Source organism: Bombina bombina, chromosome 6 (assembly GCF_027579735.1).
Source record: "Bombina bombina isolate aBomBom1 chromosome 6, aBomBom1.pri, whole genome shotgun sequence".
In the NCBI taxonomy this organism is placed as follows: Eukaryota; Metazoa; Chordata; class Amphibia; order Anura; family Bombinatoridae; genus Bombina; species Bombina bombina.
Window position 1 is genome coordinate 307775628 of NC_069504.1, and position 23240 is coordinate 307798867.

Below are 23240 nucleotides of genomic sequence, written 5' to 3' on the forward strand. Positions count from 1 at the left end.
TAGCTATATTAGGGTTTATTTTACAGGTAAGTATTTAGTTTTAAATAGGATTAATTTATTTAATAAGAGTTAATTTATTTCGTTAGATAAAAATTATATTTAACTTACGGGGGTGTTAGTGTTAGACTTAGCTTTAGGGGTTAAAAAATTTATTAGAATAGCGGTGAGCTCCGGTCGGCAGATTAGGGGTTAATGTTTGAAGTTAGGTGTCGGCGATGTTAGGCAGGGCAGATTAGGGGTTAATACTATTTATTATAGGGTTATTGAGGCGGGAGTGAGGCGGATTAGGGGTTAATACATTTATTATAGTAGCGGTGCGGTTCGGTCGGCAGATTAGGGGTTAATAAGTGTAGGTAGGTGTCTGCGACGCTGTGGGGGGCAGATTAGGGGTTAATAAATATAATATAGGGGTTGGCGGTGTTAGGGGCAGCAGATTAGGGGTACATAGGTATAATGTAGGTAGCGGCGGTGTACGGAGCGGCAGATTAGGGGTTAAAAAAAAATATGCAGGTGTCAGCGATAGCGGGGGCGGCAGATTAGGGTTTAATAAGTGTAAGGTTAGGGGTGTTTAGACTCGGGGTACATGTTAGAGTGTTAGGTGCAGACGTAGGAAGTGTTTCCCCATAGAAAACAATGGGGCTGCGTTAGGAGCTGAACGCTGCTTTTTTGCAGGTGTTAGGTTTTTTTTCAGCTCAAATGGCCCCATTGTTTTCTATGGGGGAATCGTGCACGAGCACGTTTTTGAAGCTGGCCGCGTCCGTAAGCAACGCTGGTATTTAGAGTTGCAGTGGCGGTAAATATGCTCTACGCTCCCTTTTTTGGAGCCTAAAGCAAGCCATTCTGTGAGCTCTAAATACCAGCGGTATTTAAAAGGTGCGGGAGAAAAAAAGCACGTGTAGCTAACGCACCCCTTTAGCCGCAGAACTCTAAATCTAGCCGTAAATAAATGCAAGATAGAATGATGCATTCAAATAAAAGATTAGTCTGAGAATAACATGTAGAAACAATGACAAAATAATTATAACATTTTAATGTCTTTAAAACAATGGGAGCTGCCATGTTGTAACTTAGGTTACCTTCTCTTCTGTGGGCAATTTGGGACAGTTGCAAATAGGTCCCTGAGTGTGCAGCCAATGGTTGTGTGGAATATAACAGTGTTCTGCACTACCATTTCTAACAGGCATTGAAATGCTCACAATTTCAGAATGGAATTACAGGAAAAGGGGAAAAAATAAATCATGAAAATACACTGTAGAGTATTTTTATATATACAATTTATCATTCTATATTATCATCTCAAATTGTTTAAAGGGTCACTGAACCCAAAAAAAATTATTTCGTGATTCAGATAGAGCATGGATTTTTTTTTTTTAAATCATCTTTATTAATTCCAACAGGTTTGTACATTTTCATATAATTTCAAGACAGAGAATGGAATTTTAAGTAACTTTCTAATTTACTCCTATTATCAAATTTTCTTCATTCTCTTGGTATCTTTATTTGAAATACAAGAATGTAAGTTTAGATGCCAGCCCATTTTTGGTGAACAACCTGGGTTGTTATTGCTGATTGGTGGATAAATTTATCCACCAATAAAAAACTACTGTCCAGAGGAATGAACCAAAAAAAAAAGCTTAGATGCCTTCTTTTTAAAATAAAGATAGCATGAGAACAAAGAAAAATTGATAATATGAGTAAATTAGAAAGTTGCTTAAAATTGCATGCTCTATCTGAATCACAAAAGAAAAATTTGGGTTCAGTGTCCCTTTAATTAGAGTATAGGTACAATATGAATAACTGTAGTGTATGTAGATAAAAAAACAACTGCACATTATGAAAACAAAATAAAAACTATTATGAAATATATGCTTGTTCTCCAAGTTGTAAATGCTTAGCAAGCTTATTTGTATTTGTGAAATTAGATGGATACAAGCTGTGAGAAAAAAAAATCTAGTTCTTATAATTAATACATTCTGAATAAAGCCATTGGTGCATGCAAATTTCAAAATTAGAAGACAAAAATACTGATAATACACTGATAACAACTGAACTAATTTGGTAAAAAAAAATGTAGAAAACACGCATTCATGCTTGCACTTCTGATTTCGGCTTGAAAACTGACAGAACTTAAAATGCGCATGCGTCAACGGTTCATACATGAACGAGCATGGCATTTAGTAAAGAAGGGGACGAAAGAGGAGAGGGAGGAGCTTGGCTGCCATATCTCTTTTAGAATAACGTATGTAATTTGGAAGATTACTAGTATAACGTTAGAGGTGTTGAAAATGTGATGCGGTGCAGGCGCATTGTCTTTGGCTGATCGAAGGTATGGGATAAAGTTCTTTCGGGTGTTGACTGTCCCTTTAACTAAAATATAACAGATGCTTCATGTGTAGCAAGCATTTTTCAAGAGCAACAGATTGTAATTAAGTAATTAAAGTGGCATTTTAGTGTTACTTATGTAACTCTGAACTAAGCTGCAGTATTTCAGCACAATTTGGCAAAGAAAATTTAAATTGTGTTCAGTAGTTTTAGATATATTTGTTAAAGAAAATAATATTTTGTCTTGGATATCATGAGGAGCTATGAGAACTAATGTCATGTTTATAGCCAATAGCTTGAAGGATTGCCATGAAATAGATAGCTAGATTCCAGCAAACACTAGTCTCTGTTTATGAACCCTACTCTGTGTGTACAAGATACCTAAAGTTATAAAAGTGTTTTTTTAAGATATATAATCATGGATATACAGTTTTAAAATTATGAATAAACTCTAGGGGGGTCAAGCACTTTTTCTTCACCCAACTCAGACCTTGAGGTTTCATGACCTGTGTATTTTGAGATTTCCAAAAGAAAAATCAAGACTTTCACTCCTTTTCGGTGGCACTGTGTACTAAAGGAAGTTAAAGCTTCTGTGTGGATTCATTGTGAGTGACTATTTACATTTAACTATACTTCTAGTATTATCACAAACATGAAAAACAAAAATGATGTTTAAATGATAAACTCATTTCTTTCATGGTTGTGAGAGTCCACAATCCATTACACATGGGATTTACTTCCTAGCCACTAGGAGGAGGCAAACATTCCCAAAACCTTCAAGAATATTTAATCCGTCCGACCTCACTGGTATGCCAGTTAAACGTATAGCCATACAGCGGTTTAGGGACTGGAGCCCCGCTGTAAAGTGAAAACCGCCTTAAAGTGAAACAAGGCAGTTTTAGCTTTTTTTTTTCACTTGCCAGTGTGTTTAAAAGACTTTAAAACATGTTTGAACTAAGATATATTAGGGGTGCAGTTGTGCTACGTTTAGTTTAACACTAGCACAGCACAGTATTCAATTAGGATTCAATAAATACTGTACCTGTAAAATAGTGACAATTACTGTAGTAAAATTTGCCAGACTATAGCACTGAGACACAGATTGCACAGTAATGCTGTAAACAGAGTGAACTAAGCATAACAAAATGGTGCCAGTCACTTTTCTTTCAATTTCACAATGATTACAGCACTGTTTCAAAATCCTTGGAGGCTGAACTTCAGCTCCACAGAGCGCTGTATTAGCGAAGCGCTGTAAAGTGAAGCGCTGTAAAGTGAGGTATACCTGTACACAATCTATTACTCCTGGGAAACTAATACCCAAGCAGTGTAGTCCATAACTAATTTTGGGTGGGATAAGGAAAACATTTTTTTTTTTTTAAAGTCAGGCACCTAAAACCAAGACACTGCTGCCTGGAGGACTTTCCTACCAAAAGCCGCCTCAGAGGTATCATAAACATCAAAATGGAAGAATTATTAAGAGAATGAAAGAATGACCATGTTGCTGCCTTGCAAATTCATTCAACAGAACATTTTTAAAAGTCTGAAAAGTGGAAACTGAGAGATTTAGCTGCCTCTAAGTAAAACCTTGTGAAACAAGAGCTTTAACCAGTGGCGAGATTACATATACGGTGCAGGCTTCAGCGCAATCGCTGCAACTCGCGCCACCCGTAATTTCACCTTGCATATTGGGGTATTACATATAGGGTGCCGGCAGTTCATAAAGTGCAGTAAGTCAGATAAACTAGCGATGTCCAGAAATGTGCGTAAATACAAATTTCTGGAGTCGCCAATGACTTACGGCACTTTAGAAACTGCTGGCGCCTAAGAAAAATAGAAAAAAACATAAAATCTCCTGTAAACATTTAACCCGCCTCCGAAAAATAAACCTGACACGTAAAACCCCTATATCCCCCATCAAACCCAAATCGGAACTAATAAAAGTATTAACCACTAAACCGACAACCCCCCCACAAAGCAATATGCCTAATTAAATTATTAACCCCTATATCCGCCATCAAACCCACATCGCAAGTAATAACTAAATTATTAACAACTATATCCGCCAACTCCAACATCGCAAACTACCTAATGTATTAACTTCTAATCCGCCATTAACCCACATTGCAAAGTCCCTATTAAAACTATTAACCCCTAAACCGCCATCCCCCACAATGCAAATAAATAATTGAATTACTAAACCCCTAACGTAACACCCCTAAATTAACCCAAATTATCTAAATTAAAATATACTAAAGTTACTAACTATTAAAATAAAAAACATTACTTAAAAAATAAAAAAAAATAAGTTTAAATTAAGCTAACATTACGGAAAATAAAAATCTAATATTACAGAAAATAATAAATTATCAAACATTAAAAATTAAACCTAATCCCTATGAAAATAACCCCCCCCCCCCAAATAAAAACACCTCCTAATCTAATGCTAAACTACCAATAGCCCTTAAAATGGCTTTTTTGCAGGGCATTGCCCTAAGTGTTGAAAATGGGATGGATGCGGTGCAAGAGCTTTGTCTTTGGCGGATCGAAGGTATGGGATAAAGTTCTTTCGGGTGTTGACTGTCCCTTTAACTTCATAAGGCATTTCATTTTTCTACATATTTTTTTTATCAAATTAGTTAAGTTGTTATCAGTGTATTATCAGTATTTTTGCCTCCTAATTTTGAAATTTGCATTCACCAATTTCACTAACATGCTTTAAGATAACTACATTTTCATGTGCGTTAACACTTACCGTATTTAAATCTAAATCATGGAACACGATGCGCAAAACGCATATTTTACATTCCTTTTTCCTTCATATAGAAAATAACAGTTTTTATTATTATATATATATATATATATATATATATATATATATATATATGATACTAATTATGTAAAATACATATCTATACCTATATATCTATAGGAATAAATATGCAGGTACAGCATAAAACTATGGGCCAGATTATGCATTTTGAAGGAATCGTTCAAAAAACCCTCTGATGAAGAAGGAACCCTTCCTTTGAAATGCTTAAGGGATACACTAAATTGTCTGAGACACACATATAGGTTAGGTGTAAACTATACCATAGGAATCAATGGGATATTGCTGCTTCAGACTCCCATTGATTCCTATGGCATCCACCGCCTCCAGGGCAGCAGATTGAAAACCAGGTACGCTGGCCCGGAATAGTGGCGAGCGTACCTGTTAGAAATTTGATAACTAGCAAAAGTAGTCAGATTGTGCCAAATTTGCATTCGGAACATCTGTAATGACGTAAGCATCGATCTGTGTCGGACTGAGTCTGGCGGATCGTATGTTACGTCACAAAATTCTACTTTTGCCGGTCGGTAGGGTTTGAAAACTAAGGGGAATCAGGCTCGCCACAAATACGCTGCGGAATTCCAGCGTATTTGCGGTTGACGGCTAGATAAGTAGATGCCAAAGAATGAACAACAATTTCTCTACTAATGTTATTAAAATTCACAACCTTAGGAAAAAAAGAAATCCACAAAACAACTTATCTAGATGAAAAAATCAGATAAGGAGACACACAAGAGAGAGCTGGTAAATCAGAAACTCTTGTAGAAGAAGAGATAGTCAAAAAGAAACAACACTTTCCAAGAGAGTAGATAATCTTCAAAGAAAATATAGGCTCAAAGAAAAGAGCCTGCAAAATCTTTAAACCAAATAAGACTCCAAAAAAGGAGAAATTAATAAATTAATCGATACCAACCAAAGCCTGAACAAAACAGTGAATATCAGGAAGTTTAAACAAGCTTTCTAGAAAATAAAACAGAAAGAACAGAGATTTGTCTATTCAAAAAATTTGCAGACAAACTTATCCAAACCATCCTAAAAAACTGTCAAATCCTAGGAATTTTAAAAGTATGCCAAGAGAATTTATGAGAACACTATAAAAATTAGGTTTTTCAAACCTGATAATACATGTTCCTTGAAACTGACTTATAAGCCTGGAACATAGCGATAAAAACTGACTCAGAGAAACCTCTATGACTAAACACTAATCAATTTCCATACCCCCAAATTAGTAATTTAAGATCCCGATGGAAAAATAGCCCCTAAAACAAGAGGGCTGGCCAAAGAGAAAGCGGCCAAGGATGGCAACTGGACATCCGAACAAGATCCACATACCAAACCTGTGAGGCCATGCTGATGCTATCAGAAACACATGACACTCTTCCAATAAGATCTTGAAAATTATCTTTGGAAGAAAAAAACAAAGGCGGAAATATGTAGTCAGGTTGCAAAACCAAGACACTGCTAATGTAGCCACCATCTCTACCTGAGGATCCCTAGACCTGAAAAGGTACATGGGAAATTTAGATAATCCACCTCCCAAATGTCTAAAATTGTAGAAAATAGACAGGAGATGAATCCCATCTAAGAATGTATCCAAGATACTTCTAAATTGCTAAGGAACTACAAGTCCCTATTGTTGATCGACATGCCACAGTTGTGATATTGTCTGTCTGAAAGCAAAACATGAAAAAAGTTCTCTCCTAAAAGAGGCAAAGTCTGAAAGATCTCTGAAAAAATAGCACAGAGTTCTAAAATATTGATTGGAAACCTCACCTCTTGAAGTTTCCAAATCCCTTTTGCTGTCTAAAGACCCTCAGACAGCGCCCCAACCTGTAAGACTTGCATCCATTCAGAATACAGTCCTGGAAGGACGAGCAAAAGGAGGCCCCCGGAATAAAGTGATGATAGACTAATCACCAAAACAGAGAGAGCAGAGTGTTAGAATTTAAAAATATCAACTGTGATATCTAAAAACAATCCCTGTATCATTTATTCAGTATGCAAAGCAAAAAGAGATCTCAGATGAAAAACGAGCAAAGGGAACCACGTCCGATGCTGCAGTTATGAGACCTAAAACTTACATGCACATAACCACTGAAAGAAATGTTCTAGACTGTAAGTCAGACAGGCTAATGCCACTTACAATTGACTTTTGTCCGATAAAGACAAAGACATGAACACAAAATCCATCTAGAAACCCAAAAAGAAGTGACCCTTGTCTGAGGAATTGTGAAACTCTTAGGTGAATTAAATCCTCTAACCATGTCTTGAAGAAACAAAACTTAGTTGAATAATGAGGGATTCCACAAAAATAAAAGTCCATATATTTGAATACTGCTCTTTCATATGTATGTACTGGGTACTTGTAAAGCGCGTCTAAGGGACTCAAGACGCTGCTCATTTAATCGACCTCAGAAGGATGAAAGGCTAAATGGACCTCACCGGGAATCAAACCTGCGAACCCTCAGGTTGCTACAGAGCTCAACTTTTATAAAAGTAAAGTTTAAGCTAATACCAAGATACCATCCAAATAAGGAAGCACCACAATACCATACTGTCTGAAGACAGAAAGAAGGGCACCAAGAACCTTTGAAAAGAGTCTCTGTCACTAAACCAAATGGAAAAGCGACAAATTGGTAAAGCTTAAAATGAAAACTCAGAATCCACAAGTGGTCTGAATGAAATAAAATATGAGGATAAACATCCTGAAAAATGGAGTGGACATGAAATGACCTTAATAAAAAGGCATAATAGTCTTTATAATCACCAACTTAAAAATTGAGACTCTAAAAAAACAATATAAAAGTCTTAAGATCCGGGGGGCGGAGCTAGCGAGCCGAGAGAATGGCCGCATAAGACCGGAGCTCCGCAAACAACTGGTCATAGAGCAATGCGGAGGGTCAGCTGAACGGAAAAAAAAGCTACCGGAGGTGGACAAGAACCAAGCCTGAATGACCAGGAGCAGTGTGGTGGCCATATGAAATAGGAGCGCTACCGCTGCGGCCAGAAAGAGATCGGAAGGCGGGCCTATCTGTAAGTGCGCCATTTACTCTAACCTAGGCCTAAAGTAATAACACATGGGAACAATAGCTGCAAACACCGAACAACTACTCAGCTAGTGGACAGAGCACATTTGGGGACACCCGGTTGCCTATATAATAAAGGCGGTTGTTCTGTAGACAGCCCTAAGACCTAAGACTTAAGTGCGCCACAGCTACTGTCCTAGGCCCACACACACATAACGCTGTTGCCTCAGCAGTCATGGCCACATAACGACAAAATTACTAGAAATACAAAGCTATGTAAATAATTTGAGCACAGAGTGGTCTGCACGGAAAGCTGCAAATGTTTGAATGCTATTAAGATGGTGACAAAGAAAAGAAGGACATAACATATTACAGATGAGCTTTAATTAATGTAAGCATAAAAGCTGGAAGCGTGTTGGGGGAAGCTGATAATTTCTTAAACTCAGGATGCATTTATTTGAAAAAACTCTGGACTGCAGATGATTAGAAACAGCATACTATTGGTGTGAATGATACTGTTTATTTGAGCACAGGCTTACTCAACTGATCAGAAGAGTGATCTGAAAAACCTGACATACAACTCAGTTAGGACACCCTAACTTAATTTTGTAAGATACACTCTGCAAACGTTAGAAAACAAGCTCCATTATGGCGGCAAGAAAGGCTGGGAAGTCAGAGAAGTCAATTAAACTGAATACATACTTTAAAACCATTGAAACAGACAGCTCTGATTCCCTGTTAAATTTACAAGCTGCAAGCTCAAAAAATAGAGAACAAACGGAAGATGACACGACTTCCATAACTAGAGCTGATCTTAAATTGCTGCCTTCTAAAGAGGACTTTTCACAGTTAATACAACAAGTCAGCCTGCTCATCAAAGAGGGTCTTGCAGAAGTAAAATCTGATATTGCACAACTGGGACACAGAGTGGAACAACTGGAGGAAACCACAGAAACACTAACCACAGACTCGGAAAACTTGACTGAACAGTTAAAAGCACAGGGAGCCACCATTAATTATTTACAAGACCACATTGAGGACCTCGATAATCGGGGACGACGGCAAAATCTGAGAATCAGGGGCATTCCGGAGACTGTCCTTCAGATGCACTTGGTGCCATTCCTGCAAAGATTCTTCCAGCATCTTTTAAACACCCCTGCAGACCAAGAAATTCAACTAGACAGGGCACATAGGGCCCTTCGTCAATTACCAAAGGAGGGTGCTCCCCCAAGGGACGTGATACTTAGATTCCACCAATTCGAGGATAAAGAAAAAGTGTTCTCTGCAGCCAGAAAAGTGAAAGATCCACATTTTGAAAACAGCAACCTGCAAATATACCCAGACATTTGCCCACAGACTTTAATAAAAAGAAGAGAAGCTAGATATCTCACTCTGCACTTGCAAGATCTGGGTATTAAATATAGATGGGGGTTCCCCTTCTGCCTTCGCGTGGAGAAGGATAATCAAGTCTTCATATATCGGAACCCTGATGACATCGAGGATTTCTGCACTAAACTGGGCATAGCACAACCATCCCTCCCCTCACTGTCCAGAGAAGAAAAAGATAACCCATACAACCCCACAGGTCCTAGAGAACAGAGACAAACATGGGTTAGGGTGAATAGAAAACGACAAAGAGGACCCGGGGCCAAAGACCCCATTCCCACTTCCAGCAGATCTGTTTCCTGAAGTTTTTGTTAGCAGCTCACTTAGACCAATGTCAGTTGAATAAAGGACCACGACCTATTATTAATTAGTGACATTTATAGATCCTTGAAATCTAACTAATGGAAGGACTTTCACTATATATAGGTCATGAAGGTATACTATTCAGGTTGAATGTTTTCATGTTTAAGCTGCTTCTTCGTATTACATGTTAATTTAGTTTTATGCAAGTTGTTAATCATGTTTCGTACATGAACCCTCTACCACAATTGGTTATCCATAGATCCCAAGCGGCTACTTTTAGCATGCAACTAGTGGCTCTTTGCTCCGATATTTATCTGGGGCGGGGAATCACTAGACAGGATCAAACAGTTGGGTGTTACCTGTATGTTATTATTTATTTGTTTTTTGTATTTAGGTCAGTGCAGAGTCTTTATGTCAGAATTGTTGTCCGCTACTCCACATCTCTTTTATGTAAAATATTGCTCGGTCTTTTTATCGGGACGGAGGGCTCCCATCGGGTAAGTTGTACAATCACATTGTCATATGAAATATCCATACACAGCAGCCAAAATTATTTGAAATTTAAATGCAAATGTCTCCACTCACAAAGTTCTAATGGCAGCTAACAGAATTAAGATCCTATCTCAGAATGTTAAGGGTTTAAACTCCCCAAATAAAAGATCAGTAGCACTTAATTGGTTCAAGAGACATAAAGGAGATATAATCTACATGCAAGAAACCCACTTTGACATAAACAAACAACCGAGGTGTAGCTCTAGCTTATATCCAACAGGGTATTTCAGCTCAGCTAATACAAAACACAAAGGGGTGGGAATCCTATTACATAGAAAAGTCCCATTCCAACTTCTTCAGAAAGACACGGACTTGGAGGGTAGATACATAATATTGGTAGGGATTCTCTATAACAAACCCGTGACGTTAGTGAACGTTTACTGCCCAAATAAGAACCAGATCCCTTTCCTAAGAAAAGTCATAAATAGAATAACTGATATTAAAAAAGGCACAATCCTGATGGGAGGTGACTTTAATATGCTGCTAGACCCGCAGCTAGATAGCTCTCATCATAGGGGGACACGGTCAAAGAAAGACTCTATCAAAATAGATAAATGCCTTTGGGATTTAACCCTTCTAGATGTATGGCGCACACTAAACCCTGGGAAACGCCAGTACACCTTCTTCTCCCACCCAAGACAAGTTTACTCTAGAATAGATTACTTATTAATAGATCAAAACAGCCTACCGATGGTCTCAAATATGGAGATTACCCCGAACGCTTGGTCAGATCACTCCATGGTCTCCATGGAAGTGGACTGGTCCTCTAGACCCGCAGCTCCCTACCTGTGGCGCCTGGATGAATCATTACTTCACAAACCTGAAGTAGCCCAAAAAATCAAAACAGTAATAGAAGAATATTTTACGCACAACACAAGTGAACAACACAGCCCCACAATTTTATGGGACGCCCATAAGGCGGTAATAAGAGGGGAATTTATTAAAATTCAGGCATCCCTTAAAAGATCATACCAACAGAAATATAACACTCTCTTAAAAGACTTAAAAGACATTGATAGAGCACATCAATTGAACCCTACCGACATTATTATCTTAAATAAGAGACATGAAATAAGAGTAGCCTTACGGAATCACTTACAGGAGGAGGCACATAAAAGAGCTCTATACCTCAACAGGGTTTATTTCACAGAAAGTAATAAAGCGGGTGCAAACTTAGCTAGAACCCTAAAGCAAAAGTCGCTTAATTACCACATAAGAGAAATAGAAATTTCCGAAAATCAACAGTCATCCGATAGTGATCAAATAGCAGAAGCCTTTAGAAAATATTATGAGGGGTTATATAACATCCCAACTGATAAGCAGTCAGACGGAGAGCTACTTATGGAACAGTATATTGCCCAGGCTGATCTACCAACACTTGATCCAGACAAGAAAACAGATATGGAAGCCCCTATCACTAATTTGGAAGTAATGGCAGCTATAGACTCCCTACCTATAGGCAAAAGCCCTGGCCCAGATGGGTTTAGCAATAAATACTATAAGATGTTTAAATCATCCCTGACACCACACCTCACCTCCCTATTTAACTCAATTGACGACAAAGGGGCCTTTTCTAGAGAATTCTTACTTTCGCATATCACGGTCATCCCCAAGCCAAATAAACCCACAACGTTGCCTAGTAATTACAGGCCTATATCCCTATTAAATTCAGATCTAAAAATATACTCCAAAATACTGTCATCTAGATTAAATAAAGTCCTTCCTGAGATCATACATGTAGACCAGGCTGGTTTTGTCCCCAATAGAGAGGCACGGGATAACACGGTTAGGGTTCTCCAATTAATTGACTATGCAAAATTCAAAAACATACCGTCTATATTAATTTCTACGGATGCTGAAAAAGCTTTCGATAGATTAAATTGGAAGTTTTTAGTTAAAGTAATGTCAAATATAGGTTTTGGAGATAAAATGATAAACAGGATTATTAGTTTATATGCAGACCCTTCAGCCATAGTTAAAGTAAACGGGGTCCTATCCTCCCCATTCCCTATTAGAAACGGGACACGCCAGGGTTGCCCCTTATCCCCCACTTTATTTATTATCACAATGGAAGTACTGGCCGCACACATAAGAAAAAATAATCATATTCAAGGTATAATAATAGAGCAGAATCAATATAAATTAAATATGTATGCCGATGATGTACTGATATCATTGGCATCTCCCGCTACTTCCTTACCTCACCTATTAAATGAATTTGAAAGATTTGGTGCCCACTCAAACTTCTCAATAAATAACCAAAAATCAGAGATCCTTAACATAAACTTATCTTCACAAGAGCTTATAAGACTAGGCCAGTTATGTACATATAAAAGAAGAACAGATGCGATTAGATATTTGGGGATTGAAATCTCTGTGGACAATGCAAAAATTTTCGACCTAAATTACACAAAATTGTTAAAAAACATTGACTTAGACTTACTCAAATGGGCAAAAAACAAAACTTCTTGGTGGGGTAGAATACAAACTATCAAAATGAATATACTCCCTAGACTACTTTACATGCTCCAAGCAGCTCCCATATATCTGTCACCAACATTCCTTAAAAAAGTACAAAATAGTATAAATTCCTTTATATGGGGAACCCATAAACCCAGAATAGCAAAATCCACTATTTACCGTTCCTTGGATGAGGGGGGGCTGGGAGTCCCTAATGTAACATCATACTACCAGGCAGTTACATTGCAACGAGTAATAGAATGGCACACGGGGGCTGACTCTAAAGCTTGGGTCTCTTTGGACTCACAAATATTAAAGGCGCCCCAGGTGGGAGCATTATGCTGGATTGATAAAAGACATAGACCAAGAATAATTCAGAACATATCCTTGTTGAGACAGGTGTTCCAGAACTGGGATAAAATATTAAGGAGTTATGTAGGATTATCATCCATAAAATCCCCTATGTCTCCGGTATTTGTAAATGCTGAGTTCAAGAAAGGATTAGAAATAGGAGACTGTGGTAGTGGTGAAATTGGTTACTCCATACCGTTTTGTAAGTTGATACACAATAACAAATTGAAGCCACAGGAGGATCTGGGTGACATAGCTGGGGGTATATTCAGTAACTGGTTGAAATATTCACAATTAACCCATCTAATACAAACCTCCCCTTTTAAAAATGACTTCCTTCGACAGCTAACTGACTTTGAGAAAATTTGTTTTAACGCAAGGCCTTTCAGGGGTACACTATCAATGACCAGGAAGTTACTAAGTAGATTAAAGAATATTTCTCTACCCACATATGTAAATAGATGGCAACAGGAATTGAGGGAACAATTTGACGATAGACAGTGGAAACAAATGTTTTATCGCACCCACAAAGTATCTGGGTCGGCTGGCATCTTGGAATTAAACTATAAAATCATAACAAGATGGTACCTGACACCACAAAGATTGAAATATATTTACCCAAACTCTCTAGGAGAGTGTTGGCGTGGGTGTGGAAAGATGGGAAATATGTTGCATTTATGGTGGGAATGTGGGATTCTCCACAATTTGTGGAAAGAAGTAGAAAAATTGGGGAAATATTTATTTAACACGGAATATACAATACGGGCATCCCATGTCTTGTTTAACCAGAAACCGGGTAAGTTTTGTAAGATCAGACAAGCAGTCTTCCAAATAGCCCTAAATAGTGCTAAATCCATCATAGCCAGACAGTGGAAGCAAAACACGCGTGTCACGAAACAAATGTGGATAAGCAGAACAGATGAGTTATTCTTCCTGGAAAAGTATGGGTTCTTTAGAAAACAAAAACTTGAAGTTTTTTACGATATGCAACTTTACTGGGATCAGTTTAAATCACATATTACGCCCTCCATGTAGATAACAATAGAACATGGGAGCCACCCGTCCCCCCCTCCTCATTTTTGAGGAAATGAGAATTAGAACATAGATCATAGATATTATTCTAATATGTAGCAGGACTCAGAGTCTGTACCATTAATTGTAGACATAGCAAACACTGACCGAAAAGTTTATTGTTAAAGGCTACCTTGTTTGTGTAGCTTATTGTTTAGTTTTAACTGAAGCTTGTGATATATCTGTTAAACCTATTTTTGCTGAAGAATGTATGAAGTTTTAACATTGGAAATGTCTTTGGGTTTACATTCTTGTAATTTGAAAATCTCAATAAAAAACATTAAAATAAAAAAAAAAGTCTTAAGATCCAAGAATGGACTGAATAAACCTTTCTTCTTAGGGACAAAGAATAGAACTGAATAGAATCCCAAATCCTGTTCCTGCAAAAAGAACTGGAATAATCACTCCTGAAAAAAAATCACAGAGTGTACTGAGAAAGAAAGATTCTTCCCATAGGAGGTCTCATTCTAAAAATCTATTCAAACCCTAAGAATAATATAGAATTTGGACTGAGTTCATCCAAAAACAATTTAATCTGCCCCCACCAGAAGGACTGGTTTGAGAACAACACATTCATGCAGTCTAATAACTAGTAATTATATAGCGTTTTTCTCCCAGAAGGATAAAAAAAAAACGCTTCTTCAGGGCTTACACTTGAAGTTAACCAAATTAGCAGCTGATAAAAACAGTAGTTATAATTACCCAAATAAATGGTACACAATAAATTGACCTCAAAGGCCAAAGAGCTGTATTAACCCTGCCGGGAAATTAATCTATGACCCTTGGATCTAGAATAAGCGTTTGTAGTCAGGACATTCACCAACTGATCTACATCACCGGACTAAATGTAGGGCAGAAAAAAACTCCAAACCTCCAGAAATAGTGGAGATAATAGACATCAAACAAATTATTATCCTAAGAAGAGAGAGAGATAATAAAATATATTTGAAATCATAATAAACAGATCAGATATAGTAAACATAATTAAATGAATACATCTAAAGTAAATAAAGTTATATACTTAAGAATCTGAAACTGCTTATGCTAACTGTTCAACAAAGGTTAAAGAGAACAGTAATGTCAGTCACAGATAAAGCTGAGCTAAAAGTATAAACAGTACGTGAATATGCTCTACTAAGGTTATATTCAAATTGAATAGGAAAAAACTTCAAAAGCAAAAAGTTAAAATCCAGATTAGAAAAAAATTAATAACATTCAGCTAGATTACGAGTTTTGCGTTATGAGTGAAAAAGCATTGTTATGCTTCATAATGCTGCTTTTTCCCTAACGCCGCTATTACTTGTCTTGTAGGTATAGGTGTACCGCACACCTTTTTGGCTGTCACGTAACGTCAGTACCGCACTTTTTAAAAAGTCATTTTTCAATGGGACTTCCATAGCGTCGGTATTATGAGTTTGCCTGGGAGGCCAAAAAGTGAGCGGTACACCCTATAATGACAAGATCCGGACCGCCATCTAAAGTCAGTAGTTATGAGTTTTACATTACAAAGCTCTAGCATAAAACTCATAATTAAAAAGTATTAAAAAGTACACTAACACCCATAAACTACCTATTAACCTCTAAACCGAGGCCCTCCCGCATCGCAAACACTAAAATAAAATTATTAAACCCTAATCTGCTGCTCCAGACATCGCCGCCACTAAATAAAATTATAAGCCCCTATTCCGCCGCTCCCCGACATTGTCGCCACTATAATAAACCTATTAACCCCTAAACCGCCGCCCTCCCGCATTGCAAACACTATTTAAAGATTATTAACCCCTAATCTGCCGTCCGCCCACACTGCCGCTATAATAAACATATTAACCACTAAACCGCAAGCCCCCCACAATGAAATATACTAAAATAAATGATTAAACCCTAAACCTCTGACCTCCCACATGACTAACTCTACATAAATATATTAACCCCTAACCCTAACGTAACCCTAACCCTAAGTCTAACCCTAACGTAACCCTAAGTCTAACACCCCCTAACTTAAATATAATTAAAATAAATCTAAATACATACTTACCTGTAAAATAAAACCTAAGCTAGCTACAATATAACAAATAGTTATATTGTAGCTATCTTAGGTTGTATTTGTATTTCACAGGTAAGTTTGTATTTATTTTAACTAGGTAGACTAATTAGTAAATAGTTATTAACTATGTAATAACTACCTAGCTAAAATAAATACAAAGTTACCTGTAAAATAAAACCTTACACTAAAAAACTAACATTACAATAAAATAAAATTAATTCAATTATTAAAATTCAATTTTCTAAATTACAAAAAATAAAAAATGAAATTATCAAAAATAAAAATGAATAACTCCTAATCTAATAGCCCTATAAAAATAAAAAACCCTAGCCTACACTAAACTGCCAATGGCCCTTAAAAGGGCCTTTTGTGGGGCACTGCCCCAAAGAAATCAGCTCTTTTACATGCAAAAAAAAATAAAAAACCCCAACAGTAAAACCCACCACCCAACCCACCCAGATTTATATCAGCCAATAGGAATTAAAGGGGAAAAAATCCTATTGGCTGTTGCAATCAGCCAATAGGATTGATCTTTCATTCTATTGGCTGTTCCAAACAGCCAATAGCATGAAAGCTCACTCCTACTGGCTGATTGCAACAGCCAATAGGATTCTTCCCCTTTAATTCCCATTGGCTGATATAAATCTTTCAGCCAATAGGAATGTAAGGGACGCCATCTTGGATGACGTCACTTAAAGGGAAACTTCAATTTCCAGCGACGATCGTAAGAAGAGGATGCTCCGCGCCGGATGTCTTGAAGATGGACCCGCTCCCCGCCGGATGGATGAAGATAAAAGATGCCGTCTGGATGAAGACTTCTTGCCATCTGGATGAGGACTTCGCCGGCTGGATGAAGATGGAAGAAGCCGCCCGGATGATGACTTCACTGGAGGGATGAGGATGGATGTCCAGACTTCGATAACTGAAAGTGGATTGTTGGGGGTTAGTGTTAGGTCTTTTTAAGGTTTTTTTTTTTTTTTTTTTTAGCTTAGGGTTTGAGCAATGTAAAAGAGCTAAATGCCCTTTTAAGGGCAATGCCCATCCAAATGATCTTTTCAGGGCAATGGTTAGCTTAGGTTTATTTAGATAGGTTTTTATTTGGGGGGGTTGGTTGGGTGGTGGGTTTTACTGTTGGGGGTGCTTGTATTTTTTTTTTTACATATAAAAGAGCTTATTTCTTTGGGGCAATGCCCCACAAAAGACCCTTTTAAGGGCCATTGGCAGTTTAGTGTAGGCTAGGTTTTTATTTTTTTATTTTGGAGGGTCTTTTTTATTTTGATAGGGCTATTAGATTAGGAGTAATTCATTTTTATTTTTGATAATTTCGTTTTTTATTTTTTGTAATTTAGTGTTTAATTTTTGTCATTTAGAAAAATGTATTTTAATAATTTAATTAATTTTATTTTATTGTAGTGTTAGTTTTTAGTGTAAGGCAGGTTAGGCTTTATTTTACAGGTAACTTTGTATTTATTTTAGCTAGGTAGTTATTAAATAGTTAACTATTTACTAACTAGTCTACCTAGTTAAAATAAATACAAACTTTCCTGTGAAATTAAAATAATACCTAAGGTAGCTACAATATAACTATTAGTTATATTGTAGCTAGCTTAAGTTTTATTTTTTTTCAGGTAAGTTTGAATTTAGTTTTAAATAGGAATTATTTAGTTAATAATGGAAAGGTTTATTTAGCTTTATTTTAATTATATTTAAGTTAGGGGGTGTTCGGGTTAGACTTAGGGTAACGTTAGGGTTAGGTTTAGGGGTTAATATATTTATTTAGTGTTAGTGATGTTGGAGGCCAGAGGTTTAGGGGTTAATAAACTTAGAATAGTGGCGGCGACATTGGGGGTGGCAGATTAGGGGGTTAATAACTAATGTAGGTGGCGGCGATGTTAAGGGTGGCAGATTAGGGGTTAATATTTTTATTTAGGTGGTGGCGATGTTAAGGGCGGCAGATTAGGGGTTAATAACAATATGTAGGTGTCGGCGATGTCGGGGGCGGCAGATTAGGAGTGTTAAGACGTGTTTTTTTTATGTTAGGGTGTTAGGTTTAAACATAACTTTTTCTTTCCCCATAGACATCAATGGGGCTGCTTTACGGAGCTTTTGTTTCCGCGATCGCAGGTGTTAGGCTTCTTTTTTGTCGGCTCTCGCCATTGATGTCTATGGGGAAATCGTGCACAAGCACGTCAAAGTAGCACTTGTATTTCGGTGCGGTATGGAGCCCCAAAGAAATCGGCTCTTTTACATGCAAAAAAAAATACAAACACCCCCCAACAGTAAAAGCTACTACCCAACCCACCCAGATTTATATCAGCCAAAAGGAATTAAAGGGGAAAAAAATCCTATTAGCTGTTGCAATCAGCCAATAGGATTGAGCTTTCATCCTATTGGCTGATCCAATCAGCTAGTAGGATTGAGCTCTCATTCTATTGGCTGTTCCAAACAGCCAATAGCATGAATGCTCACTCCTATTGGCTGATTGCAACAGCCAATAGGATTTTTTTCCCCTTTAATTCCCATTGGCTGATATAAATCTTTCAGCCAATAGGAATGTAAGGGACGCCATCTTGGATGACATAACTTAAAGGGAAACTTCAATTTCCAGTGGCGATCGTAAGAGGAGGATGCTCCGCGCTGAATGTCTTGAAGATGGAACCGCTCCCCGCCGGATGGATGAAGATAGAAGACGCCCTCTGGATGAGGATGGATGTCCGGACTTCGATAACTAAGTGGATTGTCGGGGGTTAGTGTTAGGTTTTTTTAAGGGTTTTTTGGGTGGGTTTTTTTTTTTAGCTTAGGGTTTGGGCAATGTAAAATCCCTTTTTAGGGCAATGCCCATCCAAATGCCCTTTTCAGGGCAATGGTTAGCTTAGGTTTATTTAGATAGGTTTTTATTTGGGGGGGTTAGTTGGTTGGGTGGTGGGTTTTACTGTTAGGGGTGTTTATTTTTTTTTTTACAGATAAAAGAGCGGATTTCTTTGGGGCAATGCCCCACAAAAGGCCCTTTAAAGGGCCATTGACAGTTTAGTGTAGGCTAGTTTTTTGTTTTTTTTTGGAGGTTTTTTTTTATTTTGATAGGGCTATTAAATTAGGAGTAATTCGTTTTTATTTTTGATAATTTCGTTTTTTGTTTTTTTTTGTAATTTAGTGTTTATTTTTTTTTAATTTAGAAAATTGTATTGTAATAATTTAATTAATTTTATTTTATTGTAATGTTAGTTTTTATTGTAAGGCAGGTTAGGTTTTATTTTACAGGTAACTTTGTATTTATTTTAGCTAGGTAGTTATTAAATAGTTAATAACTATTTACTAACTAGTCTACCTAGTTAAAATAAATACAAATTTACCTGTGAAATTAAAATAAAACCTAAGGTAACTACAATATAACTATTAGTTATATTGTAGCTACAATATAACTATTAGTTATATTTTAGCTATCTAAGGTTTTATTTTACAGGTAAGATTGTATTTAGTTTTAAATAGGAATTATTTAGTTAATAATTGTAAGGTTTATTTAGCTTTATTTTAATTATATTTAGGTTAGGGGGTGTTCGGATTAGATTTAGGCTTAGGGTTACGTTAGGGTTAGGTTTAGGGGTTAATATACAGCGCTGCGGAATCTGTTGGCGCTCTACAAATACCTGATAATAATAATAATAATAATTTAGTGTTAGTGATATTGGAGGCCAGAGGTTTAGAGGTTAATAACTTTAGTATAGTGGCGGTGACATTGGGGGCGGCAGATTAGGGGGTTAATAACTGTAATGTAGGTGGCGCTGATGTTAAGGGCGGAAGATTAGAGGGTTAATATTTTATTTAGGTGGTGGCTATGTTAGGGGGGAAGATTAGGGGTTAATAACATTATGTAGGTGTCGGCGATGTCGGGGGCGGCAGATTAGGGGTGTTAAGACGTGGTTTTTATGTTAGGGTGTTAGGTTTAAACATAACTTTTTCTTTCCAAATAGACATCAATGGGGCTGCGTTACGGAGCTTTTGTTTCCGCGATCGCAGTTGTTAGGCTTCTTTTTTGTCGGCTCTCCCCATTGATGTCCATGGGGAAATCGTGCACGAGCACGTCAAAGCAGCACTTGTATTTCGGTGTGGTATGGAGCTCAACGTCACCATATCGTCCGCACAAGCCTGCTTTTTACAAACCTGTAATAGCAGCGCTATAGGGAGGTGAAATAACGCTGCTTTTGTGGCGGTCGTTAAATTAATTAAATCTTAACAATTTTGAAAAGACCTCATAAACTTACTTAAAGGCATAATAGCAGTCATAACCTTTTATGATATAAGCAAGAACATGTAATGTTTGCAGATGAAATCAAGTACATGAACTGAATATGTGAAAAACAGTAAATATTATTGTACATGTAGAAACATTGCTAGCATAAAACATGATAAATAAATGCCACATAACTGAGCTGAAGAAATAACAACAGCTTAAAAAATGAAAAGAACACACTTAGCTTTGTAGAATTTGTGTTCCAGGGCATCATAGTTTCTACAGTAACATCAGAGTCAGGATCAGAATGAGACATCTCTCAAAATGTAACAGAAAAAGAAAAATAACATTAGGCAAAACATTCAATTTCCACAATGTAATAGTTTCAGTAGAGAAAAACAAAAGCTGGCATAATAGCTTTCAAAGTTCATGAAAACAGCGAGCAATAGAGGGAGAGGGGTAAAATAACTAAAATTTGGCGCCAAGAATGATGCATTACGCAAAAAGAAGTTAAAAAATTTTGGCGCAAAACTAACACCAGGAAATGACAACTTGCTTAATAACAAACACGATTTCACGCCAAAACAACTAGCGTCAACAAAGACGCAGGAAATTACGACATTTGCGCCATCAAAGGCGCAACTTTGAACCAAAGATTTTACGCCAAGAACGACACAATAAAAAACAGCATTTTGCGACCTCGCAAGCCTAGATTTCCCTGAGAAAAAATGAATGTCACATTAGAAAAAGACTAAAAAAGTTTAAATAAACTTCCCAAACATGATTCCTATACTGAAACTGTTTAGACTGCAAAGGGAAATACACATAGACCTGACTCTTGGCAAATATAAGTAAAATACATATATTTAAAATTTTATATTAATACATTAAGCGCCAAACCATAGCTAAGAGTGTCTTAAATAATGATACATACTTACCGAAAGACACCCTTCCACATATAGCAGATAGCCAAACCAGTACTGAAAACTATCAGCAGAGGTAATGGTATATAAGAGTATATTGTCGATCTGAAAAGGGAGGTAGGAGATGAATCCCTACGACTGATAACAGAGAACCCTTGAAAAGATTTCCCGCGAGGAAAACTATAAAATCAATATTTTGTTTCCCTCTGACAAACACTGTACACATTGTGGGTGTGGTGAGGGATGTATTTATAGGCATTTTGAGGTTTGGGAAACTTTGCCCCTCCTGGTAGGATTGTATATCCCATACTTCACAAGCTCATGGACTCTTGCCAATTACATGAAAGAAATATATCCCACATTATGAAAAACAGCTAAAAATGTGGCTCGTGATAGATTGTGATAAAGACCTAAATTATATAACACATATTACTAGAAATTGTGTGTCCTCTTTCACTACCTTTTTTGATGCTGAAAAAAGAAATCAGTAGACTTGTGCATTCGGTATTTGCTTACAATGCCGAATGGGGAAGTAGGTGGGCTTTCGTTATGTTCGGATCTTTTCGGACCCGTATTTCTTCTTGTGAAAGTGAGGCACATTAAAATATAGATTTGCAAAGATTTTAGTGTGCTTCACTTTTACAAGAAGTAATTTGTCTCCGAAAAGATGCAAACATAGCAAAAGTCGGTCTACTTCTGCATTAGGCATTGAACGAAAATGCAGAATGCACAAGTCTACAAATCAGCAGGATTCGTTGGGATTTGTGTTCTGTAAGCTAAGGGGCTCTCACTTGGGACTACCTGCACAGGAAAATTTGTTAGGGATTCACTTCCACCTTTGCCTCTTTTAATTGAACACATAAAAGGCGCCAGCTGACATTAATTCAATTTGAATTCTGCCCTAATTAGAAGCTTACTTGAAAAATTTACAAATTAGATCAATCAAGTTAAGGGCCGCTTTACCCATTAAGACAGTCAGTATTAATGTTGGTCACAAAAGGTTTAGGAAGGGGATAAGGACTTCACTAAATTAGGAGCATGCCGTTAGATCATTGACTAAAGTAGGGAACTCTTTGAAGGGAAAGCGGTGTTGGGGGTTCTTAGAATGGGGCTCTTAGGGCCAATAAAATGACAGATTTTGTAGGTGGAGTTCTGAGATATTTTTAGGGTAGGTGTTTTTTAAGAGAACATATTAATATAATTCCTATATATAACATCAATTAACTTTTTCTAAAATGTGTGAAAAGTGTTAGTTTTTTTACAGTTAATAAATACCCATATGAACAGAAATGGTCTGTGATAGTTCAGGAATAATAATTATTCTAAACATTACTTACCGCTCCTTATTTTTCACAGTCAGTACTCCAGTTTGGCTGGTCAAGTTGACTTTATCTTGGTTTGCCATGCTCATTTTTACTATGTTATTAATATGGTTGCTGTTTTTAGAGTATACAGAGGGATTTATAAGCACCAATTGAGCATTGTTAGCGGTGATCTTTCTAGTTAAGTCATCTTGCTTATTTTCATTTATGTCACTGACAGCATTATTAGTTTGGTGGCTGTCTGTTGCAGCTTGATCCAGATCAATACCCAGACTTTCTGGTTCCTCTCTTTCATTAGTTTCCATGTCACCATACTCATGTGCGTATCTTTGCTCATTGCTAAGCTTCATCAAATCTTCAAAACAATGAAAGCTATTTTCAAGGCTCTCCATTGATGAACATTTCCTAAAACAAATAGCAAAAAA

The 23240-nt window shown here is 37.0% G+C and overlaps 1 protein-coding gene across 1 annotated transcript in view; it reads right to left on the reverse strand.

The window, feature by feature from the left end:
- LRRIQ1 (leucine rich repeats and IQ motif containing 1) overlaps nucleotides 1-23240 on the reverse strand; it is a 725247-nt gene that overhangs the window by 458324 nt on the left and 243683 nt on the right. Inside the window, exon 15 of the mRNA XM_053716929.1 lies at nucleotides 22831-23220. Coding sequence (XP_053572904.1) covers nucleotides 22831-23220 — 390 coding nt within the window. The remainder of the gene's footprint in view (nucleotides 1-22830; nucleotides 23221-23240) is intronic.